The sequence below is a fragment of the Odontesthes bonariensis genome, chromosome 17 (genome assembly GCF_027942865.1).
Source record: "Odontesthes bonariensis isolate fOdoBon6 chromosome 17, fOdoBon6.hap1, whole genome shotgun sequence".
Taxonomy (NCBI): domain Eukaryota; kingdom Metazoa; phylum Chordata; class Actinopteri; order Atheriniformes; family Atherinopsidae; genus Odontesthes; species Odontesthes bonariensis.
The window spans coordinates 17,629,605-17,656,993 of NC_134522.1; the positions used below are offsets into that span (position 1 = coordinate 17,629,605).

At 41.1% G+C, this 27,389-nt stretch overlaps 1 protein-coding gene across 3 annotated transcripts in view; it reads right to left on the bottom strand.

Annotated features, from left to right (window-relative positions):
• The window catches only part of qkia (QKI, KH domain containing, RNA binding a), a 72,986-nt gene that overhangs the window by 25,506 nt on the left and 20,091 nt on the right, over window positions 1-27,389 (bottom strand). For all 3 annotated transcript variants that reach the window (XM_075448083.1, XM_075448084.1, XM_075448082.1), the window contains exons 2-4: window positions 22,711-22,853; window positions 13,147-13,263; window positions 4,115-4,258 (exon numbers count right to left, since the gene is read on the bottom strand). In XM_075448083.1, the coding sequence (XP_075304198.1) occupies window positions 4,115-4,258; window positions 13,147-13,263; window positions 22,711-22,853 (404 nt within the window). The remainder of the gene's footprint in view (window positions 1-4,114; window positions 4,259-13,146; window positions 13,264-22,710; window positions 22,854-27,389) is intronic.

The window sequence follows — 27,389 nt, forward strand, 5'->3', positions numbered from 1 at the left end:
TTTTGCAAATGGGCGTGAAAACGAAACTTAGAAAATCGGCTCGGCGCATGCGCAAAACCACAAAGTAGCAATTCTCGACAAGTAGAAGAAATCGACTGAACACCGGCTGCCGACACTAATGAACAAGTGCACTGCTTGACTTCTTCAAGGACATTTTTGAAAGATTTCCTACCCAATCTTACAATTTTGTTTGTCACGCTATTGCATGGAGAAACAATGGAGACCACGCATATATCCATCTTTCTCTCGCAACCATATAACACGCGCTACCGACCCAGTCTGCATGCAGATCTCACGTGAAGTCGTTGTTTTCCTGAGAGCATGCGCTCATCCTTGTACAGGATGAAGAGGTGCTGTACAAAAACGTAATTATAGTTTGCATTAAAAAAAAAAGTATTTGTGTTCTTTTTTTTTTTTTTTCTTCCCCAAGCTCATAAAATAATTTGGGTCGCACGTAAATTGACAGGGTCGGTCGGAAACCGGAACCAAAAAAAATTTTTTTTTAGGCCTTAGCATTGACATCGTAACTTACAATAACGCAAAGGTCAAGTCATGTTTGCAAAATTAAGGTTGTTCAGTAAGAATAAAGGCTACATTTCTTTTCTAGCTCCACTCCTTCAATCACACACACTCATTTTTAACTGCATAAAAGACTTTTCTGAGAAATTAAAGCAGTCTGCTTACATTAAAAGTCACATGGATTTATTGCACATCTCACTATTGACAGGCAATTATCTATCATAGAGCTTTCTCTGTTCGCTGGGCTTTCCAGAACACAGCTGAGCAGAAGATAACTGATAACATATGGAGGTAAATCAGATAGAGCCAGCTGAAAGCTCATTCTTATTTGTGAATTATTATTCCACGTAGTTTTGGTGCCTCTTTCACAAATGGTGAAGGTCTTGTGTCAGTCACAACACAATGCCTGTCAACAGCCCAATTATTATTTTGCTCCCCAGCCCTTCAAGGTGTAGGAAGGGAAAGTTGAATGGCCCATACCGGATTTATGCATACACCGCTGCTCTCTCAGTACAGGTTACCTAAAGTGCAGTGAGGCTCTGCTGCCGGCTCAATTTGAGGGCCTTAATGAAGGACTCAAGGGATGAGCTGAGCCTCTCAGTCAGTGTGAATGTGCATGCACGTGGAAGTGGTTTTTTTTTTGGGAATGCGTATCTGTAGGAGTCTGCGTGCTAGTGTCTGTACTAGCTCGGGATCAGTGGAATAAATCCACACTTGAAAGAGTAGCTCAATCAAGCTCTCCCACCCATAGCTCTCTGCCTCTGCCTCTCTATCCTCTCCAATGTTTCACAGCTTCCAGTTCAAACAGAGTTGAAGAGTTCACAGGACTGGGGAGCAAAAGGGCAAGGCTCGGTGCAAAGAGGAACAAGGAGTACAATGAAAACTTCCCGATGAGTCCCGCTTCTCAGGTCTCCATCAATATGCTTGTAAGGAGCAGCCGATGACAGGATTTTGGATTAATTAGGGTTTGCTTAATTGACACAAATAATCACCAAAAACACTCAAGATAGGGCTTCACATGCCAAACATTTTGGTCTTGAATCCCAATTTAGACTATATATAGTATCATTATGAGCCTTGAATTTGGAGCCAGGTTTATAGACGAAGCAAATTAATTTATGTCGCTGGGCCTTCTTCAATGACAAAGCACAACGTCTTCTCTGAGAGGGAATATGAAGCGTGACCTCATTTTGTTTCCTGCGCAGTTTAATAAAGGCAATTTTATGCTGTCAGATATGAAGAAGATGCCCTTCATTAGGACGCTATTTATTCAGAAGTCCATACTTTAATCTGGTCTAGTTTAACATCCTTAAGGGCATTACTGCCAGCCAATCAACTGCCACTTATGACACGTTTGTATGCAGAAACACGCAATTAGATGTTCATATTCAGATAATTCACTGACCAAATTTTGAGAGCTTGTTCTGTCAAACTGAAATTAATCATTACTTCAATTCAGCCAACTCAAGGTTAGTGAGAGGCTACAGTGGTGAATTCTGATAGCTAGCATACACAAGTTGGAGGAACACATCTTCACATAAGGTTTATTACTCATCAATACAAAATATGGTCTATAAAGGGAACAAAGACAAATACGCTTTGGAGTAATGAGCATTCAGAATATATGAAACATTACTTACTGGACACACATTACTCCTCAAGAATCAGACTGAAAATGTTTTTTTTGGTGGATGTTTTTAAATGGATGGCTTAAATCACTGTGAGTCTAGGCAGTATTTGGAATATTTTGACTGGATTACATTGCTTCCAGACAGCCCCGACTGATGTTTCCGATGGGAAAGTAAAGATGTTATACAGCTCTCTTCAAAGATACTAAGCACCTTCTACCATAACAGTCATTTTTCCCTTTCAGAGCACCGGAGCTGCTGGGTTAGCTTCCATGTCATGGAGTTTATTTACTTAACTTAAATGATTAAAACACCAAATTATAACAATAATCTTACTGACAGTATGCAAGAGCAAGAATCTCTCTTGTTCAATTGTGAAAATCAGTCAAAATACTGTAAAACACTTGGCAGTATGGGTCTCTCTGAAATGAAAATGGCTGGCAGCCAATGAGTTAATATAAGAAACCAAAGCCAAGGACATCTGACTTCTGCTTGGCATTCTTCATTCTTTATTTACCTGTCTGAACTTAGAAATTCCTATTTCCCATTTGTCCTTGAATGCACCATAAACATAGTGCCTGTAACTCCCGTTATAAAAAGGTACACTATACTATAAAAAGGTACACATTTGTATAATATTGTCCATAGAAGCAACAGTCTTAACGTTAGCTGCTAAAAGTCCAGAGTTTACAGTCAACATGTGACAAAGGATGACGGCAGAAGTCTGCAGTGTGTGCTTTAACAACTTGGACTAGTTCAACAATTGTGCCTTGGGGGGGGGGGGGCAGCCAAAACGCTCTCCCTGGCCCAGCTGGAAAACTGAAATTGTGTCAGTTGATGGAAAAAAAAGGGACGAGATATGTCTCCTTTCAACAAGGTTTTCTTGTTTGTCTTGATGCATGTGTGTTAACAGTGACTCATTCTGCATTATCGTTTAAGGCTCTGTCACCCTTACTTCCAGACATTGGTTTCATGTTATTATGCAAACACACACATGTAATAATGTGTGTGTGTGTGTGTGTGTGTGTGTGTGTGTGTGTGTGTGTGTGTGTGTGTGTGAGCACAACAACTTGGGCTTGTGAGGTATGTGAAACTCTCCTGTAAGAAAACACTGCCTCGAGAAAAGACAGGCAGGCTGCACAAACAAAAGCAATCTTGAAAGAAGAGGACACGTTGATATTGCCTTTCAGGAACTTTGCATAAGTATTTTGCGGCATGTGCCAACATTATTGTCATCGCAATATGTCAAAATTTCATTGTCAGAATAATAATTAATCATAATGGCGCTTTCCTGCATATTAATCTGGAAATCTTGTAGATATATTAGTCCTAAAACTCCACAATAACATTGTTTAAATAGTAATATTACATTAGCAAGAGGAAAACACGAAGGAAAGGAACTTAAGTTTCCAATTCAAGAAATACTGCATGCTTCATGCAACCCTGAATGCCTGACAGAGGCTCGCTCCGTATCTGTAGACCATAAAGCCATGTGCAACACCACCTGGTGGCAAATTTGAGCCTTTTGGCTGCTCTGTCCACCTGGTCATCAGTTAGTGAAAAAATACAAATCGCTTGCCAACAAAATCACCAGGAGCAATCACCAGTGGCACAGTGCATGAGGAAGTCAGCTGAGGGGATGCAGAGATGAAATGTGGCAGTCACAGGAGGTGTTTGCAGCTAGAAATGTTTTTCAACTCAACTGGAGGTACAGTCAACCTGTTCCCCTAGTCTATAAATGGTAGTAAACAGGATGTTAACAGACGGGTAGAGGTGGTGTGCCATATGTAGTGCCATTATCCTGTTGCTACTTGAGCGTAGAAAAGCTTCTCTTAGCACTATTAAATCAACACTACACCGTGTCCTTCATTTTTCTGGGTTACTCAAAAGATGGAAGGCATTAAGCCAAAAGCTGCTAAGGTTGCATCCATTATGTATATACGAGTATGTGTATAGCATGTACTCACAGCAGGTACAAGGAGCTTCTTGACCTCCTCCACCGCTCTCTTCATCTTGATCTCAGCTCTGGCCTGTGTGTCTTCCACTGTGATTAGGACATGAAGGTCTTCATTTAGGTGTTCCCAGTTCGGCTTCCCTCTGTTCTGCTCCTCCTGGATGGAGAAATGGGAAGAGGGAGAAAGACGGTGACTGAAAGTGACAGTGTGGGTGTGCTGGAGCACCAATGCAGTAACACAGAGGCAGGAGACAGGCATACACAGAGGATGACGGGGCCCTGTGAAGAGAAGCAGGATGACAGGACCGGTCCTTTAGTCAGCTATTTAGCTTTAACTTTGAAAGGACGCCCTTCTCTAATAGATCCCTCGCCTCACAAAGACAAAGATGACAGCAAAGCCTGCAGCAATTAATATCAGTAAAAGATGGATGGATGCAGGGATCAGAGAGAAATGGATCTGGATTTTAACCACATTTATGTAGCTAGTAAGATTAGAATAAAGACACAGAGTTCAAAGAGCTGAATGATTAGGCTGAAGGAAAAAAAGCATCTCTGACGTGACAGTGTGGACAATACTGTCTAAGGGAGTTGTTTTCCTTCCTATAAAAAGAAAATACCAAAGCATTTAGAACTTGGCCATTTTAATATTTAAAATGGACAAAGTGAAATTTGGAAATGCCACGGGTTTTTAGCTGCCTCAATGAAAAGCCCAGTCCTACCTACATCTTTTATGAAGTAGTAAGGCTGTGTATGTAGAGACAAATGTTTATTTTTTCATAACACATTGCTCCCTAATGCAGCATAATTACTTCCCTCTCTCTTGCACTGGTAAATGCAGTGAGCACAATGCGAGAGCTCTAAAAAGCTTTTGATGTTGCGCGGCATGTCACCGTACAGCCGAGGAAAGTCAGTGGTTTGAAAGCAGACTACTTCCCCTGAGGCGAGGAGTTGAGGTAAAAAAAAAAAGACACGCTCAGACTGATGTGTGACGCCACAATAAAGACAACAAAGCAGACGTTCAAAGTCCCAAAAACAAGAAGGTGAACATTTTGTTGGCTTTAAAAACTTTTCCAGCACAATTGAAATTTCCATGTCCAAGGGAGTCAAGAGTCTCTGTAGATCCTGTTGTTGTTGCAAGTTTGTACAGACTGCTGATGAAAAAAGTGTTGTTTGCCCCTACCTGTATACAAACCACCTCAACTTCAGGTCTGTGAGGATGTCTAATTACTAACAATACATTGTGGTGCTCTGCGGGGGGCCCCCCCAGACATGATTTTAACACACTCAACAAGGACCACAAAGCGAAAGGGAGCTTAGAGTTTGAGCCACCCACATGCTTTGTAGTCCACAGAGAGCCGTTGCCATGGCACTGCTCTTTACAACACACAGAACTAAGTTCAATATTCCACTCTCGTTTTCCCCTCTTCTGTATGTGGGTGGGGAAATGGTGGGTGGTGGTGGGGGCTAGTTTCAGCAGTGAGGCCATTATTTCAACATGGCTGTTTGCTTATGGCCTATTACGGGGGGACATGGGGACTGGAAGGTGACTCAGCATTTTCTGGAGGGGACAAGACAGACAGACCTCGGTGTGCAGGCACAGTGAAAACCCAGAGCTGATACAAACATGCATATATTCACATACTGTTGCTTGATTGGAATCCAAAATGATTAATCAATTGTGTGTGTGTGTGTGTGTGTGTGTGTGTTAAGTGGGCATTCCGAGGACCAAGCAGACTTTGGTTTTGTAAGGACTATAGACTCTGTGAAAGGTGCGCAAATATTCATAGACATGCATCCAGACAACTAGCACTAGCATGACTGCGTGTGGACAAGGTGACTGGGTGCCCTCTGAAAGAAAGTGGCAGCATGACAAACAGAATGAAGGCCAGAGGGGGTGGTAGGGTGAGAAAAGGGAAGAGGTTTAAGACGGGAGTGAACCGAAATACCGGAGAACCCTTTCACAAAATTATCCTTGCTGGCCAACATCAAATGCCAGGACAAAGGCATACCGGAGCCATTAATGTTAGTAAAATGCATAGCATTAAACAAATAGTGCCGCAACCAAGAACAGCGTCAGAGTTCACAAGTTATTCTGCCCGATTCCCTTCATCTGTACTGTAACTGTTTGTCTGCTGGAGTTCACAGCCCTCATCTGGAACCAAATATACTTTGAGGCCTCACATCTACCAACATGGCTGAAATCGCATGTAACGATTACCAATCATAGCACTGTATTGTTGTTCTGATCACCCTCTTTAAGGTTAAAAAAAAGGTTAAAGACGGATTTGTAATGTTGCTTTAAAGATCCTCTTTTATTCACACTATATGTTACAGAACACCCCTGAAACGCAATGGGATTTGGTGCATTGCTCAAGGACATGAGAGGGAGGCTAATTTCACACTCACAGCTTTCAATCCTTGGCATGTGGCCTCAATAAGATTTTGGACTATGTGGTGCAACAACTATGTGGTGCGACCATTTTGTCCTGTGATGTTGAACTTTAACAGTCATAAATGAAACCATCTAAGCTATTTCAACTCTACCTATCCCACTCTGCACTGTCCTTTTTGCCTTTGAGGCTTAATGACTGCCTGACTAAGGTCAAGGCAAACCGAGGCTCAATGCCAGCAGACCAAACAGGTGCAACAGGGGAGCCGCAGGGACACGGAGGGACAAGAAAAGACAAAAGCGACTGCAGAAGAGGCATCACTTCTGAACTGATGCCTAAAATACATCGAAACTAATCAAATTCGGAATTTCTTGTTAGCACAGAAAAACTTAAGAAGCATTTTCACTCAAGATATTGTTAAAAATGGAAATAAACCTTTTTAACATTCAATGGTTTTGGACAGTTTTGAAGATAAGATATAGTATTTTTCACAAAATATAACCCATTCTACAAATAAACAATGTAATCTCTAAAACCCAAAAGGCCAAAAAGGCCAGAAGGCTCTCCTGAACAGTCCGCTTAAATGTCACGACTTTCAGATCTGTCTGGACAGATGATACCACAGCACATCTTAACAGAGGGTATTACATAAATAACTTCAGCGAGGAATACTGCAGTGTTTGCGACGCCTTCCGCAATATGTCATGTCGCTAAATCACTGCACTCGCCTTTCATTATTTAAAAGTCATTTCCAGACAGACGCCTTAAATGCGCCCAACAGTTACACCTGGACTCCAAAGTGTTCAGAAACAGGTTTCCAGCCAGCACTGAGTCAAGAGATGAAAAATGAAAAATGCCAGCTGAAAGTTTAAAACAAATTGGCTTGCTGTAGTGCCAAGAGGCTAATAAAATTCAGCACATTGACTGCAAGTGTTGCGTATCAGTTCTTAGGCAATGAAATATTGGAGCTGTGCCGCGACAACATCTACTGGCTGCAGTTGATTCCATTCTGTCAGTGACCGTGCTGACGTGACAGTTTTAGCTATTATGTGTTGAAACAATCAGCTTGAGAAAATAAGAAACGCATAAATAAAGAAATAAAGAAATGAAAACTCATTGTGTGTACATATCTTTCAAACTGGCTCCAAATAAAACAGCTGTCTGTGCTGCTAAGTGTTGTCGACTACGCTGAACAAAGGAATTGTTTTCACAAAAAGGGAGATCCCCGCAGTTGTTCTCACAAATTTTGTGCATTTTGTGCATCACTTCAGTGAAAACAAGAACAAAAGAGAGAGAGAGAACAAAGCTACCACAAGTCATGACAGTTTGATGGGAATATACTGTAAATAATTACATGAGTTGGCTCCTGGTCTGTCCTATCTCAGCAAATGTGTTAAGAAAAAAGGAGTTCCAATGTTTCTAAGCAGTGAGGCCGTCATTCTCACAGATAAATCAAAGTGCAAGTGTCGAGTAAATACCTCATCACCCGTACATGGACAAGAAAACTGTTTATAAGTACAGCTAAGCAGCTGTTTAGCTTGCTTTGTTTTATTTGGTTGCACTACGTTTTCTCTCTACCAGTTTCTTTCCACAGTATTTTCTGCTCCCTCTCTTTCTCCATTGTTCTTCTTCTTCTTCCCTGCTTTTCCCCCCTCCATGTCTGCCCGACTCTCTGCCACTGCGTAGCTCCAGTGAGCCGGCTCCCTGTCAGGCAGTGCGGCCCAAGGGGGAGTAACCAGCTGAATTATTGAGTGCATAAAAATGCTGCCGTTAATGGATCCTGAATAAACACACTGGCTTATAGCTGCTGCCGTGGCATCCTCTGCTGCCACAGGGCATCAAACTGAAAACACTGAGGTTGAGGATGCACTGACTGGAGGCTAATTTTGCTGCTTTGCTTGTGGCCGACAACAACAGTGACATACATAGTCTATCCAAAAGCTTTTCTTTTTTTTTTTTCCTTATAAGAGGACAATTAATGACAAACATAGGTTTCTTTTTTTCTTCTTTTTTTTTTAATTTGCAAATTTTTAATTGAGTTTTTGTTTTCCATACAGGTGAACAACCACAATTCCACATTTTTCACAATATCCTTCCGGTATTCAACAAACTATTGTGCCTACATTCTGCATCTGTTTTGAAGCATTATAATCTTTCTTTCCTTTATGTACTTCAACCTGCCCTAACACTTTCAATTCCTGGCATTTACTGTTCGTTCTTCCAACCTGTCTCCTAATTTTCTTATCTTCTCATTTAAATTTACCTGCAAATTAACTATATACAATCTGTAGCTATGTAAGGGTTCCTCCTGTCCCCAGGGTTTTATTCAACAAAATCTGACCTCAATGGTGAAACAAAGTCCATACAATTTTTCCAGTAATTTTTAAATTTGCCAGATTCTAATCTGATGGAAAATGTCAACCTTTCCATCATATAAATATTGTGCATTATGTCAACCCAATCTTCCCTTTTAGGCTCCTCTGCCTTCATCCATTTCCTAGTAATGGCTTTTTTGCTAGCCACCGTCATGATCCCAAACATATATTTATCAGCTGATCTTGACAACCTTTCCGTCCCTCTTCCCATGTAAAGAGCATCAAATGTGAATGGCATGCTCGTCCCCAAAACTATATCCATACCATTTTACCTCCTGCCAGTATGGTCCGGTATGTGAGCAGTCCCAAAACACATGGAAGTGACCAGCTCTTTCTTCTCCGCATCCCCTCCAACATCTTGTATCTTGGTATTTTCTTTGTGCTGGTGTAATAATATATCTTAAAGTATTCTTCCAGCCAAACTCTCTCCACGTGAGGGAACAAGTTATTTTCCACTGTTGCCTACATATTTCCTCCCATTTCTCCTCTGAAAGCCTCCAACTAGCCTCTTTTTTCCATTTCCCTTTTATATATGCGGTATTATTACCCTTCAAATTTTCCAATCTTGTGTATAATTTAGATATTAATTTTTTTCCCACGTTTGATTCATTTGCTAAAATAAACATCTTGACTATCCCCAATTCCAACTCATCTATTTTTATCTTTTTTTTAATTTTTTTAGTTCCTCTGTATAATTCCTCAGTTGAAAGTATCTGAAAAAAATCCTTATTATTCAGTCCATAATTGCTCTTTATATCCTCAAAACTTCGTATAGTATTTTTCTTTACTAACTCCCAAAATATCTTCGGACCCTTTTCCCAGTTACTAAAATATTTGTCCATTACATTAGGCTTAAAATCTGAATCAAATGCAATCCACCTTAGCATTCTACTCTGCTCTGTCAACCCATATTTTATTAAAATCTCATTCCATATGTCAAGGGACAGGCCCATCGATGGGTCCAACTCCTCCTCAAAGTGTATTCTCAGTTTTTTTTCATTTATTATGGCTTGTAATGGTATCCTGTGCGTCATACCGCATTCTATATCTTTCCATTTTGCTGAATATGATGGGTTTCCTATGTCCAGGAGAATCCTTAATTGTGCCGCAATATAATAGCCCTTTAGGCAGTGCAAAGCTAACCCCCCTCGATCCCTGGATAACTGCAGTGTTCTGAACTTGATCCGTGGTCTCCTTCCCTGCCATATGTATCTCGAGATTATTCTATCCCATTCTGCAAACTCTTTGTCTGTCACTTCAACAGGAAGAGTTATGAACAAATACAATAATCTTGGTAAGACATTTGTTTCAATCATTTCTACCCTCGATGTTAAACTTGTAAAAGGAACTAAACTCCATCTTCTCATATCCGATTTTATTCTAGCCACTAACAGATTAAAATTTAGAGATTTTAATTTTGATAAGTCTCGAGTCAGAACGGCTCCCAGGTATTTCAGAGCTTTTGAGTCCGAAACCCAGCTAAATTTTTCTTTAATTAATTGATCCGGTTCATAGTTGAAGGTGAGAGCTTGGGTTTTCTTTGTGTTTAATTTATATCCCGACATCAGACCAAACTCATCCATTGTCTTCACTAGTGCTGGAATCGACCTGTCTGGTTGTGATATGTATATCAATACATCATCCGCAAACAACGCTACCTTTTGTTCCCCTCCCTCCATGTGTATACCCTTTATATTTTCATTTTGCTTTATCCATTGGTTTAGAGCAGTGGTTCCCAAACTGTGGTACGCGGAGGTACTGCAGGGGGTACGCGGCGCACAAGGAGTTTTTTTTAATTTTATTTATTAAGGCGTCACACTTTTATGGAGGACTGTTTATGAAGGAGACTCCAGTTTTGTGATGAATGTTACATGAGTTAGGCTTGTTAATGTATTCTTAAAAAAAAGAGAAATGTTACTTGTTTAAGTTAGATAACAAAGGAAGATTATTTTGATTTAGTATTTATGCTATTTTGGTTAATTATTTATATTTCAAGAAAATGTTTTTTATTCTTATGTTGAATTCAACTGAGGTTAAACAAAAGAGAGAAAGCCTGAGAATTTATGTTCAAGTTAAGGATATTAAATAAAATGATTTTAATGTAATAACCACTGTGTTGCTCTACTTTTGGAGAATCATGGCACGCGTTGTATGTGTGAGGGGGTACTCGTGGTGTGACAAGAAGGCTCAGGGGGTACTCAGGTCGGAAAAGTTTGGGAACCACTGGCTTAGAGGTTCCAAATATATTGCGAATAGGAGTGGGCTAATGGAGCAGCCTTGACGACATCCTCGATGTAACATAAAAGCATTTGAAAGATTTCCATTCATTTTGATCCTAGCCGTGGGTTGGAAATATAACGATTTTATGGTTCCAATGAATGTTTTGTTAAAACCAAATTGTTCGAGCACCCTATATAAGAAGTTCCACCTGACAGAGTCGAAGGCTTTTTACGCGTCCAATCCCAGTATTAGCGCTTCTGTTTCTCTTTTAAAAATATTTTGTATGACTAGCAATGTGCGCCTAATATTGTCCTGCGTCTGTCTCTGCTTTACGAAGCCTGTTTTGTCCAAATCAATTATGTCTGGCAAAATCATTTCTAAACGTCTAGCCAAGATGGCAGTAAATAATCTATAATCTAAATTTAGGACGCTTACTGGTCTATAATTTGTCCAGTCCAATTTATCCTTTCCTTCCTTAGGGATAACCGCAATAAAAGCTTCCCTCCAGGATCTTGGTGTCTCTCCTTCTTTTAATACCCAATTGAATGTATTTTTTTAACAGGGGGAAATCAATGGTTTTCTCAACAATGACAAACAGAGGTTTCATATGTGAGCAGGGGAATTTTTACATTTTACTTGAGGTTATTCCTCCATTTTATTTTTTATCAAAACAGCTAGTTGAGAAATGATCCTTCTTGTCTGTTTTGTTTTGTTGTGCAAGTGTTTCAGTGTATTGTGCCTTTGTTAGCTTGGTAATTGCGCAGGGCCTTTGGTGGATCCCGCCACAGCACCGCGCAGAAAAATAAGGCGGCACACACCATTAAGTTTCAAGATAGCAAGAGATTATGAAGGTAATCGTAGATTTATGTAATGAGCTACGACTAACGTCTGAAGTAAGTGTGTGTGGGTTTGTACGTGCTTGAATGTTTTCACTCCCATTTAACTACTTCGGGATCAAATTCCAAAGGAAGATCATAGCAGGGTGCCCTCATGTTGTTCTGCCATAATGAACACACTTCGAGGACAATGTGTGGAGACAGAAGCGCCAAAAATGAATGAAGACGTCTCGGCAACACACTGTCGTTTTTTAAAATTACGACTCAGCAGAAAACCTGTGCGTGTCTGTTTGGGTATCGTCCGTTTCTTCCTGGTGCATCATGTACTCTTTAGTGAGTGCGAGCAGAAAAGGTGATAGAAGGATAGACCACTACGATTCATGTACAAGCCATTCTGACAAGACCCTTGGGCAAAATACTTGAAATAACAATTTTCACAACTGTCAATTTGTCCTCACTCTAACTTCAAAGTAGATCATCTAATGTGATCTGACACAGTTCAAACTCCCTTGGGAATGCATGATGCCGCTGCTGCTTAAGCTCTCAGAATTTGTTTTCCTTGTGTAAGCATCTGCTTTGGCTGAACTGTATGGCATATCAAATGAAAGATACACACTTGAATACGCTACGATTATTGACTTGAGAGCAGCCCAATACACGGCTACTGATACATGGTCTGATTGCAACTTTTATTTGCCAGGGTGAGCTTTGATTTTATGGGCATGTTTGGCTGTGGTGAAGCGGCGTTCTTTTTGTTCAATTTTACTTGGAAAAAGCACATTATCCCTGAATAAAAGGTGTTTGATATCTGTAAGCCTGGCGGTAGTTTTTTTATGTCTCAAATCTCAGGTCAGAAGCTCCAAAAATAGAGACTCCTGCTGGCCTTGGGCTTTACTACCATCTCCGGCACTTTTCCACTGCCCAGCGTTTTGCAAACAGCCCTATCAGATGTCAGAATGCAGGCATCAACTGAGCGTGTATCTGCCTCATGTTTCTAGAAGCCCAGCGGCAAGATTTTTGTGAGCACCATCCCAGTAAATTTCACAGTACCGTGTGACAATTTCCAGACAGATATAGAGGGGAAAAATTCCTTATAGTACATTATGGAAAAATTTGGAAAAATAAATGCATATTTCAACATGTTTGAACAGAATCTACTGAAAAACATTGCTATCAATATTTTGCTAAAAATCCTAGGCGTACCAGCCGAGCTGAGGAGCTTACCTTCTTCTTGTCTCTCATGGAGCTCTTTCCTCGCACCATGATTTTGCATCCTGTTTCTGCTTCCAACTGTTTGGCAGTGAGTCCCCGGGGACCAAGGATTCTCCCCACAAAGTTATACTGCAGACACAGAGAGAAAAATAAACTAGTGAATCTACGAGTGAATACACTCCATTTAAAACACATTTACAGTTTCTTTACATAAGGATCTTGGAATATAAAATCAAGAGAAGGCTTAAGCAATGTATCATAGTTAAAGACATTTAACAGATCCCACTTCCAATACAGATCCAAAGAACATGCAATCAGGGTAAAGAGAAGTTGGTGGCTATTACCAGTCGTCTTTCAAACACTTAACCTGCATTACCTTATCAGTTCTACTAGATGTCAAAATGCTCTCCAACTTTGAATAAAATATTAAGAACCGGGAGTCTGTCTGGGTGGGAAATGACGGGAGCAAACAAGAAAAATTGAAGCTGAGAGGCTGTTAATGGAAATAAGGAAGGGGTGATTTATGAGGTGAGGTGCTATGATTGATACAAGTTTCTTATCAAGACTGCCTTTCCCTGCCGCATGGCCTTAGAGCTTCATACCGTAAGGACACATATTTACTCAGTAATCCCCTTCGCATTAAGTGGGTTTATGAATGAAAGTGTGTTCAAATAATCCAACACAATTTTCAGCCAAAATAAAAACAGAACAAAATGAGGTAAACAAACCATCTGCATTTCAACAGCACAAGCAGTGGCTGCTAGAGACCAGAACAGGAAAGATAACTACTGAAGTATCAATTTTTTTTTATCAAAGTCTGAAATATCTGAACACACTGCACACTGATGAAGCTAAATCATCAGAAGAACACTAGTATAATCTACTGGGGCATTTACACCACTGCATTCAATTCTTGAACAGTCACATCGACACTCGACCGCCCCGATGCCAGTGCAAAATCCAAAAGACCATCAAAGGAGTCGCATTTAATTACAGACTTGACACGACGTTGCGGTCTTTCCTCTAGACGATATAAACACAACACACGTCAGCACAATCAAAAACTACAGGCTGCTGTTTTTCTCCTCCCTATAAGAGAGCAAAAAGGAAAGATGAACCCTTTGGCTGGAAAGATGCCGGCGTCCCTGTGGATAATTGTAGCATGCAGCTACAGAGGCTTTAAGCATGGTCCTCTGTCGCAAGGCGACTGTCAGTTTGATTAAATTCAATCAGGGAAACTACCGCAGGGGCTACGTTTTAGAGTGTGTGCACCAATGGAGGGATGTCAGGACACCTGTCCTCAGAGGTCAGCCACCAAAGAACTACACGAGTCTGCTTCTGACTCAAAGGTAAACACATGCACAGCCTAAAGGTGCAGCGAAGGGAGAGCTGTCTGGCTGCATAGAGTGCTCCTGCATACACGGCGAACCCCTTGCTCTGGGGTTTACAGTGTTACTCCCACGCAACACACACGGCACACAGGCTTCTAACCTGACAAATTGATGCTGCGGTGACAATAAAAAATGCCACGAGTCTTTTAATGCAGTCTACTTTGTTTTGCCACCACAATACTATATTTGAAAAACGCTTAAAATGATCTGGCACACAGGTAGAGAAACCTACATTTAAATGTGCATTTCTGTGCAGATACAACATGTGACAGTTCCCACTAGCCTTATACAGGGTGCTTGCTCTTTTTCCAAATTAAAATTCCAGACTTTTTTAAAACTGATACTTTTTTTCCCCCCAAGACCTTAACTTTATGTACTTGTAACTTGTGTGCCTACTGCCTACTTCATTGGTTGAGATTGTACCAACTGTGTTTATTAGAAATGTTAATTTTTATAGGCTAGTATTCAATGAACAAATGCATTTTTCACAGTAAATTATGCTTTTACTGATGAAAACAAGTACATGAATTTCACATCAAACAAGTGTCACAAAAACTATCTATAAAAAAAATGAATGGATGGATGAATGTATGTAGAATTCAGTGTCTTCACTCACATCTCATCCCATTAGGCTAATACAGTACGTGACCAGTTAGTAAAATTATAGTTTTATAGCCTACCTTCCTATTTCTCATTTCACAATGCCTTTGAGCATACTGTAAAATTCTACCATACATTTATTTTCCATACTTTATTAAGACTTTCACACAAAATTCAAGACTTTTCAAGGTCTGGAAAACAGTGCTTCAAAATTCCATACTTATTAAGACTTTCAAGACCCTGCTTATAGGATACAGAATCTTCCATTAGTCCAAATCCCATCAGATTTACAAACCATGAATATATTAAAAATATACAGCAGATGAATTTCACATCAACCTCGACACATCAAACATGGTGCAGAAGAGGAAAATTTATATCTGATTTAAACTCCGAGGAAGCAGCTCGGTGGAAAATCCTAAAGTGCTACAGAGAGCATTCAGTGACTTGCTCTGTGTCCTTCTCAATGCTGCTAAAAACTAATCAGAGCTGAGGTAGAACGTGTTCACAGTGGACATAAATGCTGGTGATAACTACCCTCGACAGAGAGAAGTCGCCTGATTATGAAAAGTAAAAAAGATACGAAGACAGAAAACGTTTCTCAGAGTCTTCAGGGTCTGCATGTTGTACAGCCCAACTCCATGTTTGTGTGTGTGTGTGTGTGTGTGTGTGGGGGGGGGGGGGGGGCTCAGCCATAATGAGAGTGTGTCTGTAGCTCAGGCTAAAATACTCTATATACACACACACAACCAACCACATTAAAAACATCTTATTTCAACATACACATCGTAAATACACCAATTCAAATATTTGACCACAGAATGGAGATTTGTTAAGAAATAACATGAAACATGAAAATACCGTGTAACTTTATCATCTCAGCAACAGAATAAAGGTGGATTATTTCATCCAAATCATTTCTTTCTTTGATCCCTGAGTTTTACATTCTTTTCATGGATGTTGTAATGCCGTTAGAAAATGCGAACCCTACTTCTGGGGTAAGTCTCTGGAATGTGGAGACAATGGATATTCAAGCGGGGGAAGCAATCTCTTCCTTTAAGGGTTCATATCAATGGGATCTTTGATAGGCAAACCTTCCTCCTCACTTCTCTGTTTTCTGTAAGTTTCCTCTGCAAACGAATACCATATAGACAGAAACTTAATTAATGTGCTAATACAAAAAAAAAAAAAAAAAAAAAAGACAAGATACACACTTGCTTCAATACAAAGACCCCTTCAGGACAAGGGGCTTACAGTGACATTAAAGGGCCTTTGTTTAGCCACAGTTATCGCTACTCCACAGCCGGGTTATGTTGCGAGCATCTACGCCTCTGCCCCCCGAGCATGTTAGTGTGTGTGTGAGTAAAACATACAGTATGGAGTAAGCTCATGCAGACGCACTCAGCTCCCAGAGCTGATTGTTGTACTGGTTTGTGCGCAAGGCACTCTGGTTCGTTTTTCTGTGTGTGAGCAACTGAGAAACAACAACAGTTCTACCAACAATGCTCCCAGAAGCAGAACAATTGGGCCTTTGACTGCATTTGTTTGTGGCGGAGAGACAGGAAATGAGATCATGGTAAGGGCTCTGGATGTGTGCGCTGAAGGCTTATCAAAGAGCGAGGCCAAGCCGGGGGGAGAATAGAAAATCACGTATTAGCCAGTCAGACTTACAGAAATAAGAAATAGTTCATTCAGTGCAATGCATCAAAGCCAGGTGGAATCTGGTTACACAAGCCCCATCATCTCACTGCTGCTCTCCATCTCTCCCCATATTTCCACTTGCATTATGAAATAATGATCCTATTCATTACTGCAGAACCTTTTCCCCTTGTATCTTTGATGGATTCTATCTCTAGTAACAGTTTTAAGAGTTTTACACTGAGAGCAGAGTTGAACAACACTCAGTTTACAAGTTAAACTACTCCTCTCACCTTTTCCACACATCCACCTTTGTGTATCCATTAATAGCTTTTTCTAGAAAGGAGCAGGCTTCCTTTCCCTCTTTGACTTGGTTAAATTGCAGGATCTCGCCTCTCGCCTCTCCTCGTCTGCTTATCTGTCACCACCCCCCGTAGCGTAATAGTCTCTCAGAGCACAGATCAATCTTTCTCTTTGAATACACACAACCTCTCTAACCACCAGCTGGCTGCCTCCCTTTAATCACTCATTCATCTTCAGGCTGAGACACATTTACCCCTGGTTTATACTCAAAACAAACGGAGGCTATTCAAAAAAGTGAAAAAGTTACACTTTTACGGATGAAATGGGGCTTGTGCAATGAAGGAGTGAAAATGAACACCAAGATTCTAGTCGTGACATTTTCGCCTCAAAGCCCTTTAGACTTCAAAGTTCTCTTCTCAGCATAGGCAGCATTTAACACCTAATCCATAGCTCTGTTTTTTTGTTTTAAATTCCGTTTGAGTTTATTTTGGGGTTGTAGGCAGGGTGGAAGTGCAGAGAAGAGAGGCTGGAGAGAGACTGCGTAAAGATTGATGCCGTCTGTAAGTTTGGAGGACAGCAAGTCAAGCACAGAAAAAAAAAAGAAGATAAATGAGCACCTGGAAGAGAAGAAAATGCACATGAAAATGCCAAATATTATCTAACCTCTCTCTCAGTGTTCATCTTAATGTTAATTCATCAAAAAGATGTAACTGCTGCCCTTTGACAAAGCTGAGAAAGGTGTGGAATAAGCCATGGAGTTTATCCGGCAGAGGGAATAAAACAGCTTTCGACCAGTCGCATCTCACACCTTGTTTTTTGTAATGGTGTTAATTCAAGTAAAGCAGTGAGGTCGCACTTGAATCAGCTAATTAACCGCTGGCTCGTTCGTTCCTGCTTTGTCGTTTTTGGCTCATTCATCATCTTCCAGGGAACAAGATAACCAGTAAAAAGCCAAACATAATCACACACCTATACAACTGTTATTTGGCCGATATCCTCGTTCCACTATGTCTGTGCTGTGGCTGTCACAGCAGGTTCTTTGTCACTGAACTATTTGTAAATCCAACTGTGCAATTTAAAACCCTGTGTGTGTGTGTATATATATATATATATATATATATATATATATATATATATATATATATATATACACACACACTTATATATGTCCTATATTGTTAATTTTTTATAATGTTATTTTAATTCCTTAACTATTTTGGTATTTTTTATTTTTCTTCATCTATTGCTGCTGCAGCAACATCAAACTTTCCCCACTGTGGGACGAATAAAGGTATTCGTATTCGCATTCATAATGCACTTTAGATTCCTGAGGAATAGACTCTGTTCGCAAAAAGGTCAGATGCTGACTTAGATGCCAAACCCCGGGTGTTGTTTGGGATTTGTGCACCAGTTCTGGAAGTAAAACTTTATTTCTCAGATGTAAAATACCCCATTTTCAACTTCTTAATAGAATAGATCCTTTTTTCAATCAAAAGAATTGATGTTGTGCTAACCTCTCTAGCAGAGGGATGTAGCATGTGCATGCTTTATCTGATGCTTCAGATAAAAGCTGACACCATGTCCCCTGTGCAGCCTTTAATCCATGTGTGGTCAACTCGCTTCCTTCGTCCTTCATTCTCATTTTTCACATCTATACTTCTCAGCTTAACAATGCCCAGATGGACAGGGCGAACAATCGCACGGCGGCGTTCACTTAAAGTATACAAGCACAAGTCGGTGACATGCAAACTGCGGTTAGATGCGCATCTATAACTGCACCGCTAGCTTACATTGTTGCAGTTTGTCAACTTATCTGACTACAACAGATAGAGTTTTCCTCGGGTAAATCATCATAGTAATTACCTCCTTATCAAATAACTAGCTAGAAGTAACCCATTCATCAAATCATTGTCATCGTGAATGGCTGAATGGCTGCAGTTCTAAAAATCCTCCCGTCTGCTACTCTGCGTGCTGAGGTGTGTGGCAGTACATTGCGGGGACTGGTAATGACTTAAGGGGGTCAGAAGGATATCAGGAGCTGGCATGATAAGTGATGACACCCTCATGGGAACAAGCTTAATGACTTTCCCTGTGCAGAGAACTGGCTGGTTTGGATGGACAATTTTACTGCAGTGAAACAGAGAGGGCCAAGACATTCTGTCCAAGCAAACCACCAGAGAAGGGAAAGAAAAGAGAGTGAAGTAAACGATCCTTTCTATAGATAAACATGGCAGTCTTACATGTATGTGTGACACATACATGCATCTATGATACCGGCTTCAGTTTATCCTGTTTAAATATGAGCACTTTATTTTCTTCTTGTTAAATAACAACAAAAGACACCAATCTTCGGTCTGCAATAATAACCGCAACAACATTAATCAACTATTATTAATATTTTTATCAGCATCAGCATTATAAGATCATTTGCTTCTTCAAGCTGTGTTAAAGTTGGTGAGAGTAGCTCCGACGGTCCTGTTTACCAGTTGCTCAACAGCTTACGTCTAACAGAGGGTCTCGTTTCACAGAGTCAGCACAGCAAAGGGGGGTGTTTTCAGTTCCAAGCAGTCCTAAGTGTCCAAGCAAGCTGCCCGCAACCCAAGTGGGCATTCGACTGTTGGCAAATACAAATGCACAGGGGATAAAGTGGAAACAGAGACGCATTTAAAAGACATGTCACACATCCCAGGAGACGCCTGAAGGTCAACGGAAGTGACATGCTGAGCTGTCAGTCAGCCGCCTGTCAGTCAGCCGCCTGTCAATGCACGCGTGCGCACGCGTTTGTGCGCTCGGAGAGAAGCAAAGCCACAGATAGCATTTAATTGAAGGTTGAAGTTATCAGATAGCCTGCGTCTCAGCTGTCAGTCAAGATGCAGTCACCACGGTGACGCTCCGCAGTGTTCTGCACCACAGACGACATCAAGAAATGGATGACTTCTAAGAATGGGGAGGGGGTGGGTATACACACCATAGGCAGACAGGAAGATAGAGACGCAGCCATACTCACAAACACATCTGCAGACTGATTTAAGGCCAGACCAGGGACACACTTAAGAGAATTAGAGTAGAGGCATGCTGGCAAGGCAAGTTATTTTGGTAGAATCAACATACTGCACTGAATCCAGATACCAGCGCAATCTAATTATCTGCCGGTGAAACCTGAGCAGGGGACATAAAGTTGTTTTGACAGAGAGAGCCCCACGAGTGAGTGTGACCTAAGCTTAAGGATATGGCAAGTAGAAGTCAAAGTCATGTTTTTAATTCAAAGTTTAAACTGAGAGGGAAGAAATTCGATTGTTAAAAAGATGAGGAAATAGGACCTAAGTAGCTAAATCTCTCATGGAAGACGACTTCATGCTGACAACACAAACCAGGAAATCTTAACACATGCATGCTTTTTCAAAGGAGGGGTCTGGGATCAAATTTGAAGTGCTGATAATTCATTGAGTGTATTAATATTTGTTAAAAGTTCCTTCCCCTTTAACAGTGGATGGATGGAGATGCGAGGAGACATTTTAACCCACCACACCTGTATCATTTCTGTCTCCTTTTCTCACTGATCTTATGTCATTCCCTCCTGCAGGGTTCCACACTTTATCCTGCCTGAAAACAAACCGGATAGAGAGATAGTGCACCTGACTCTGTTCAAACAAAATTTCTTAAAAACCAGAGCATGACAAGCTCAGCTTTATGAGCAAGTTAGTTCAACACTGTCTTTTCAATCTGTACTTGTCTATTGCTTAAATATTTAAAGCCCAAAATTTAATTCCTCCTCTGCCGACCCCACAAGCGTAAAAATTTCAAAAGGCTGCGAGAACAAAAGATTATCTGCGTTCATAAAACTGGTTGCCTTCAACAATTCTCAAGGACTGATGTTGGCATCTCCACAGAAGTGTTTCCTTACAGCAGTTAAGCAGATTTTGCACATAAACCCAATTTTGCACGAGATAAAACTTTTTGTACTCCAGCTGATTTCTCTTGGTAGCCTCTATCTGGCATTTACCACTTTCCCTGCCGTCTCCGCACACATTTAGTTTGCGTTTGTCTTCTTTGCCCTATTTATATATTCATATTACTTTGTGCGTTTCCCTATGTTTTCTCAACTGTTTCTGAACACAACACGACGCCACAGCCCTGTAGTGCACAAAGAAGCGCAGCAAGGGGAGCACAGGGGTCGGAGGAGGATGCCACACTTCACAATCTGTGCATCTGCATATATAAGTGATTCCATTAGTGCCTGTACATTTGGGAGGTGCCTGCACTGTTGGTTGACAGGGTTTGCACAGAACCAACTCACGAACAGACACAGTTGCACACAAACAATACAGCGATTTCAGCAGTAGTTCTTCACATGTGTAATAGAATGTTTTCCAAGAAAAATGACTTCAGTGAGACAGTCATAGCAAATTTCCAGTGTCAGTAAATGGTGCCAAGGGAAATGATCATGTACATATACGAATGGGTGAAAATGATCTCTTTATCATATCAAAAAGGTATGGATCTACTGTTTAAACTAAATGTGAACTATGACGACTAAACAATCATGATTGAAAAGCCCAGAGACAGCGTCAGGGGAAAATACAGGATTTTGAAAGCGGAGCAACTACAGAAATGGACAGTGAAAGAAAGACCAGATATGGTTGACAGATTTAGCCTTAGCTTAGGTGCCATCTCTGGTCTGAGGGTCAGCAGGAGCTAGGCCGATTCAAGCCAGTCTTTGCTGTCTATCAATTCTGTTTATGGGGAAAAAGGCAATCCATGCCTGGCTGGGCCTTGCCCTGCTCTACAGTCTTATCCTTAGTCACCTCCCTCCATTCATTCATTTCCTTACTGCAAACTGCTGAGATTATGCAGAGAAACGTTGCTCCACATGACGTGACACAATAATTCGTGTGTGTGTCAGAGATGAGGACAGGAATTTGGCTGACTGACTGGTTGGAAGCCTTACACCCACATTACAAGGTTTTACACAAAGACACATACACACTTGTCATTGTGCAGACAAGGCTTGTATCGACTCCTCTTCTCTGTATTCCAATCATCCTCTTCATCTATACGGCCATCCTATCTCCACCATGTCGTATTCTTTCACAGCAGTGCATATGTGCGGATAATGCACATTTCTGTTGAAGGAAACCCATCTACACTACTGTTCAAATGAACAGTTCCAAAGTATCTTTATAGCTGGCCTGGCCCATAAACACTCCAGATTAGACTGCAATTTCACACAGCTTTAACAATAGTATATTAATACAATTAGTATACTGTGAAGAGGTGTGTTTATCAACCAAAACTTTCCAGAAAAGGAGAAAAAAAGGAGGAAAACAGGCATACGTGGATTTTATGAGAAAAGCACTAAAGGAGTGAACAAGTATTTCCAGTAAAAACCACATTTGCTCCCTGTGCAAACAGATTGCGCAACGATCCACATTTGTAATTCTAGTGATGACACACATGTAGGAGGACCCAGTGTGTGTGTTGCTGTGTCTCCATCTACAGATAAATATGTGTCTGCGTACATCAACATAACTGTGAAGAAATATTGTACTTTTCTTAAGATACTGATCGCTTTTCTAGTCCTTAAACAGTTAGGGAAAATGCACCTTTATTTTTGGCAGTCAAGGTGGACAGATCATCTACTTACATCTGGGTACTCTTTGACAGGCACAAACAGTTTTTCCTGCAGGTGAATGATGGGTCCCATAGCTTCAGGCAGCTCCAAGGGGTGTCTCTCCACAAGGCCATTCACTGTGTCGCTATACATGTCTTTTCGCACTCGGTTGATCTCTGAAACACAAAATAAACCAAATCTCTGGTTAACAAGGGACAAAACACAGGGCAAGGAGGCATTTGAGCTTTTATTTTCTTGTAGAAAAATTGCACATCGACTCGAATTTGGAGGAAAAAAAGAAATAAAAACAAAAGAGCCCGTTAAAATTGGGACGTTACGTTTTGTTTGTCGCCTACAGATGAACTATTATGTAGATAAACAAGAACACGAAAATAGCAGCTTGTCACCATTAAATATGTGAACTCTGGGGCCTCCTGATCAAACAGTGAATCTGCATTTGCGCATTTTCGACAAAAGTCATGAAGCTGTGTTGTTTTTTTTTCCTCCTCTCTCCTCGGTCCACAGCATCTGTGCTCTGGCACAGTAACTTGTGTGAGCTGCTGAGAATAAGACCACACACACGCACAAAAAAAATATATATAAAAATTTCGCCTTGGCTTAGGTATACGCTGCCAGATCCGATTCCTCTGTCAGATAAAACTAATGGACCTTTCTCACTCACATGCACACTGCCAACAGAGACCTCCAATTCTTTCACACACGCTCACCTCCAGTTCAGGCATACGCCCATTTTTTACCACTTATGAAGCTCTCACGTATTCAGACACCAGAGGAATGTTGTGCAGCCATCGTTCGTGCTCACAAACTTGTGTGTCAATGCATGTGAACATGTCACAGTTGGATGAAGATCAACGGCTCACGCTCAGGTTTCACATTGCCATTACTGTTAAATGCTAGCATCACTGAACCAAAAGGGAAATGTGATGTGAAGAAAAAAGAGGAACATACAAAGACATGTTAAGAGTAAAGAACAGCTCGGACAAGTACAAGGCTGAGAGGAAGGATGTGTGTGTATACGTAGGGTGGAGTGGGGGCAGGTATTAGGCTCTATTTCCAAAGTCCCTGAGACATTTCCCCCCCGTAGGAAGCGCTAAATTAAACAGTGGCTAACTATAGATGCCCTCAGTGAAGCATCCCTGACCTCCAAAACACGAATGTAAAATTGGAAGGTGGGTCAAACTTGCATAATCAGGTGGGGATGGAGTTTTTTGTAATGTAGCTCCTTGTTTTTTTTTTTTTTAGGTTACACTTTTACAGCGGATAAGAACAGAGTGTACTGAATTCATGAGTTTCACCCTGAAATGGATTTGCTGGGATGCCACTGAACCGAAGAAGTGCCGTCTCTGGGTACTCCAAGTGACAGACAAACACATTTCTCACTGATGAGGTCACTGGAAAATATCTGGCCAACAGCTGTGTGAACACCTGCTGAAGACATTGAACAGAGTCTCCTGACTTGTTTGTACTATTCCAGAGCAACTCCTTCTCAAGCCACATGACCCTCAGCGCTCTTGGGTCAACAGATACTCCCAGTTCTCCCCAAAGATGAATTCATCTTCCTGGTATCTAACCCAGAGAGCCTATTACATCAGCCCTAACTCACAGAGCAGCCAGGCCACATCTTGGCTTTGACTTGTGGGGCTCGGCAGTGACATATCTCACAGGGAGGAGATCAGAAGACGTCCAAAACAGAAAATTAATACAAAATAGGAGAAAAAGAAGGACCCTTCAAGTCTTTTTAGCTTGAACACATTAGCCTATTCACGTTCTACAAAGCAAATCACTTTAGAAATGAATATAATTAAATTCTGCAGTTTGGCTGGTACGTTGTCTGCTGAAAGCAAATATATTGTGCATTATAATCTAGTACCAATGAATTCAAGAACATCTTATTTTACGTCAAACAAAGACAAAAACAAAGACTTATTCACTTGCAAATGCAACCCAACAAGCACCAGCATCCCTCTAATTTCTATTTCCGCTTGCTGAAATGTCACATTAACATAAGGGGGCTGAGCTGGGCCGTCAATGGAGACGTGCGGCATTTGACAACCTCTAATTTTAGTGCGGCAACTCTTTTCTGAAGCGTTGTGTTCACCTAAAAATTACCCCCCTGCCTTCCACGGCCAACAAAATCATTTATCTATCTGTCCACCCCAACAGAAAGGCTGCTGAGTGTGTACATGAGCGGGGGTGGGATGGTGCCACCGTCGAGGAAAGGACAATGAAAGGAGAAGGAAAGAAAGGACTATCAACTGGAGTGAGACGGAGCCTTCAAATAGTTACTTTAATTTAACTGTAGTAATAGATGGAATAACTTGTTTAAAGCAACCCTGTTCGGTTATATTTAGGCTCAGCGCCAGTGTGTCATTAACCACCCGACTCAGCATACCACACAAACTCTTTCTGTCAGAACTGTCAGTTCACCTGTGGGAACCTGTGCCTGCACACATGGGCGGGGGGAAATGTGATATATGTTAAGTGCATCACAGACATTTTTCAGAGAGAAACAAGATTAACCTTAAGAGTTGTTAGAGGGCATGGGGTGTGTTTGGTTTGATGAGAAAAAGACAGAAGGGAAGACTGGGAAATGTAACCCCGGTGCTGAGAAAGCGGAGTGCAGATGTATTCTTTTCTGCCTCAACCTGAGGTGGAATACATCTCATTTTCTCTATCCCCTTTTTTGTTTCTAGTTCTGCTTTCTCTTCAAATCTGAAGTGAAAAAGAAAATGTTAGAGACGGAGCCTGTGTATCTATCTGCTCTTTGTCAAAGAAAGAAATGAGTTCTCCACATCTTCTCTGTGATCTTGGGATGCTTGTGTGACAGGCAGGGCGGGGGCAGTTTGTGGTCTGATGGGTAGATATTAAGTGCGAAACTTCATTCTTAAGCCTGAAGAACTTTGTTTGGAAAAAACATCATTTAAATCAAGCTCAGCTCATTAGCTTTGATCAGATCTTTAAAATCACTGCCCACATTCTGACTTTAGTGGGTGATTGTCAGCTCCGTTGTCACTGTACTGCAGGGTTTCGCCACACAATGTTAATACTTGGGCCCCTGTCTCACACACATCAGCTCCTTCATGTTTAACGCTGCATTACTGATAAACACAGACTTAAATGGGGCGGCTGACTACTCAACCGCAGCCCATTTGGGGAGTGGCAGAGTGAACATGGACCATACGACCGCTGACAGGCACTCTGTTGCAACATAAAAAAACAATGAAGGGAAATATTAATAAGTGAAAAGTATGTTGTGAAATACCAACCCCGTCTCTCAACCCCTCACTGCAACACAGCCACAAGTATAATCTCATCCTGTGGGAGACACTGATACATTAGACTGCGGCCAAGTGAGTTTCTAATATCGAGTCGGCACTTGGTCTTATGAATGTAAACACAGCGTGAGGACAACCGAGCAGAGTTGAAAAAACAACTAACAGGTCCACAAAGAGATACTGCAATCAGGTTAAAAACAGGTGAACATCATTCAAACAGACCTGCTCCACAAGAGAATGAGAACAAGTCTATTAAGAGGCCAAAAATAGACGCACTCCATAGCTGCTTTGTCCTCACAGCAAAATGTCCTCTGACCACGCAGACAGACTCGGTCCAAGTGTGCGAGGGAGAGCAAAAGATATGTAATGACCGAGGACTCAGTGTGATCAGCTTTGCCTGGGGAAAGCTACTTTGGCTGTCTTGTGATGGCCAGCATTAGGCTGATAATATCTGGCACCTGAAACAGATGGAGTTTAACACAGATTCATCTTAAAGCCAAAATGATCAAATGTTAAACTCTTCAGAGTCTGAATGACTCCTTCTGTTTTAGGCAGATTTGAGATAAATTTTTCTGCTTGCTTGCATGTGTATGTGTGCTCACTTTGTGTTTCAAACAGCAGGAGAGAATGTGTCCAAAGACCAGATAAATATAGAAATAATGTGGTGCGGTTGGAAAAAAAACTGCAGCAATCATTGATGCACCTAAATGTGTCTGTGCTTCGTGGAAAAAAAAAAAAAACAGACTCAGGCGAGGAACAAGCTTTTTCACTTTAAAGCTAGCAATCACAAAGCTTGACTACCGACTGCAGGAGAACAGATTTAGGAGTTCAATGCATTCCTGCTCTTTATTCATGGCACAGACGACTTTATCCGAGATGACACTCCACCTTTAACAGTTTAGGGGTTTGGCAGGCCAAGCATGTGAAAGACGGGGTGTTCTTTTAAAAGCAGAGTGCAGATGTTTAATGTCCACTGGTGGGAGTGACTGAGCCACGACTACTTATGCATTTCTGGGTCTTATCATCAACTAACAGCTTGTGTCTCAAGCCCGCACCCCCGCCTTCCGTCCTCGTTAGAGAAAAAAAAAAAGTTTTCTCGTGGTTACGTCTTTCTCTTACTCCCCAATTTTTGATTTAAAAGCAGGCTTCATCTGCTCAATTATTTGAAGTTCATGCATAAAACTGGTCCTGTGCTCTTAATGACTGCTGCGTTATCAACATAGTGAAAAACAGCTCGCACTTAATTTCTCATCTTTTTACACGCACGCACAAAAAACAGCTATAGTTTGGAAAAAATCTTGTCCTTAAAGTGTTCATTTAGGGAATATAGACCTCAGTGAACTCACTTTAAACCACTTTTACCCACAAAGTCAGGTCATACTTCCCTTTGTTTACCACATACCAGGTTAAAGAGGC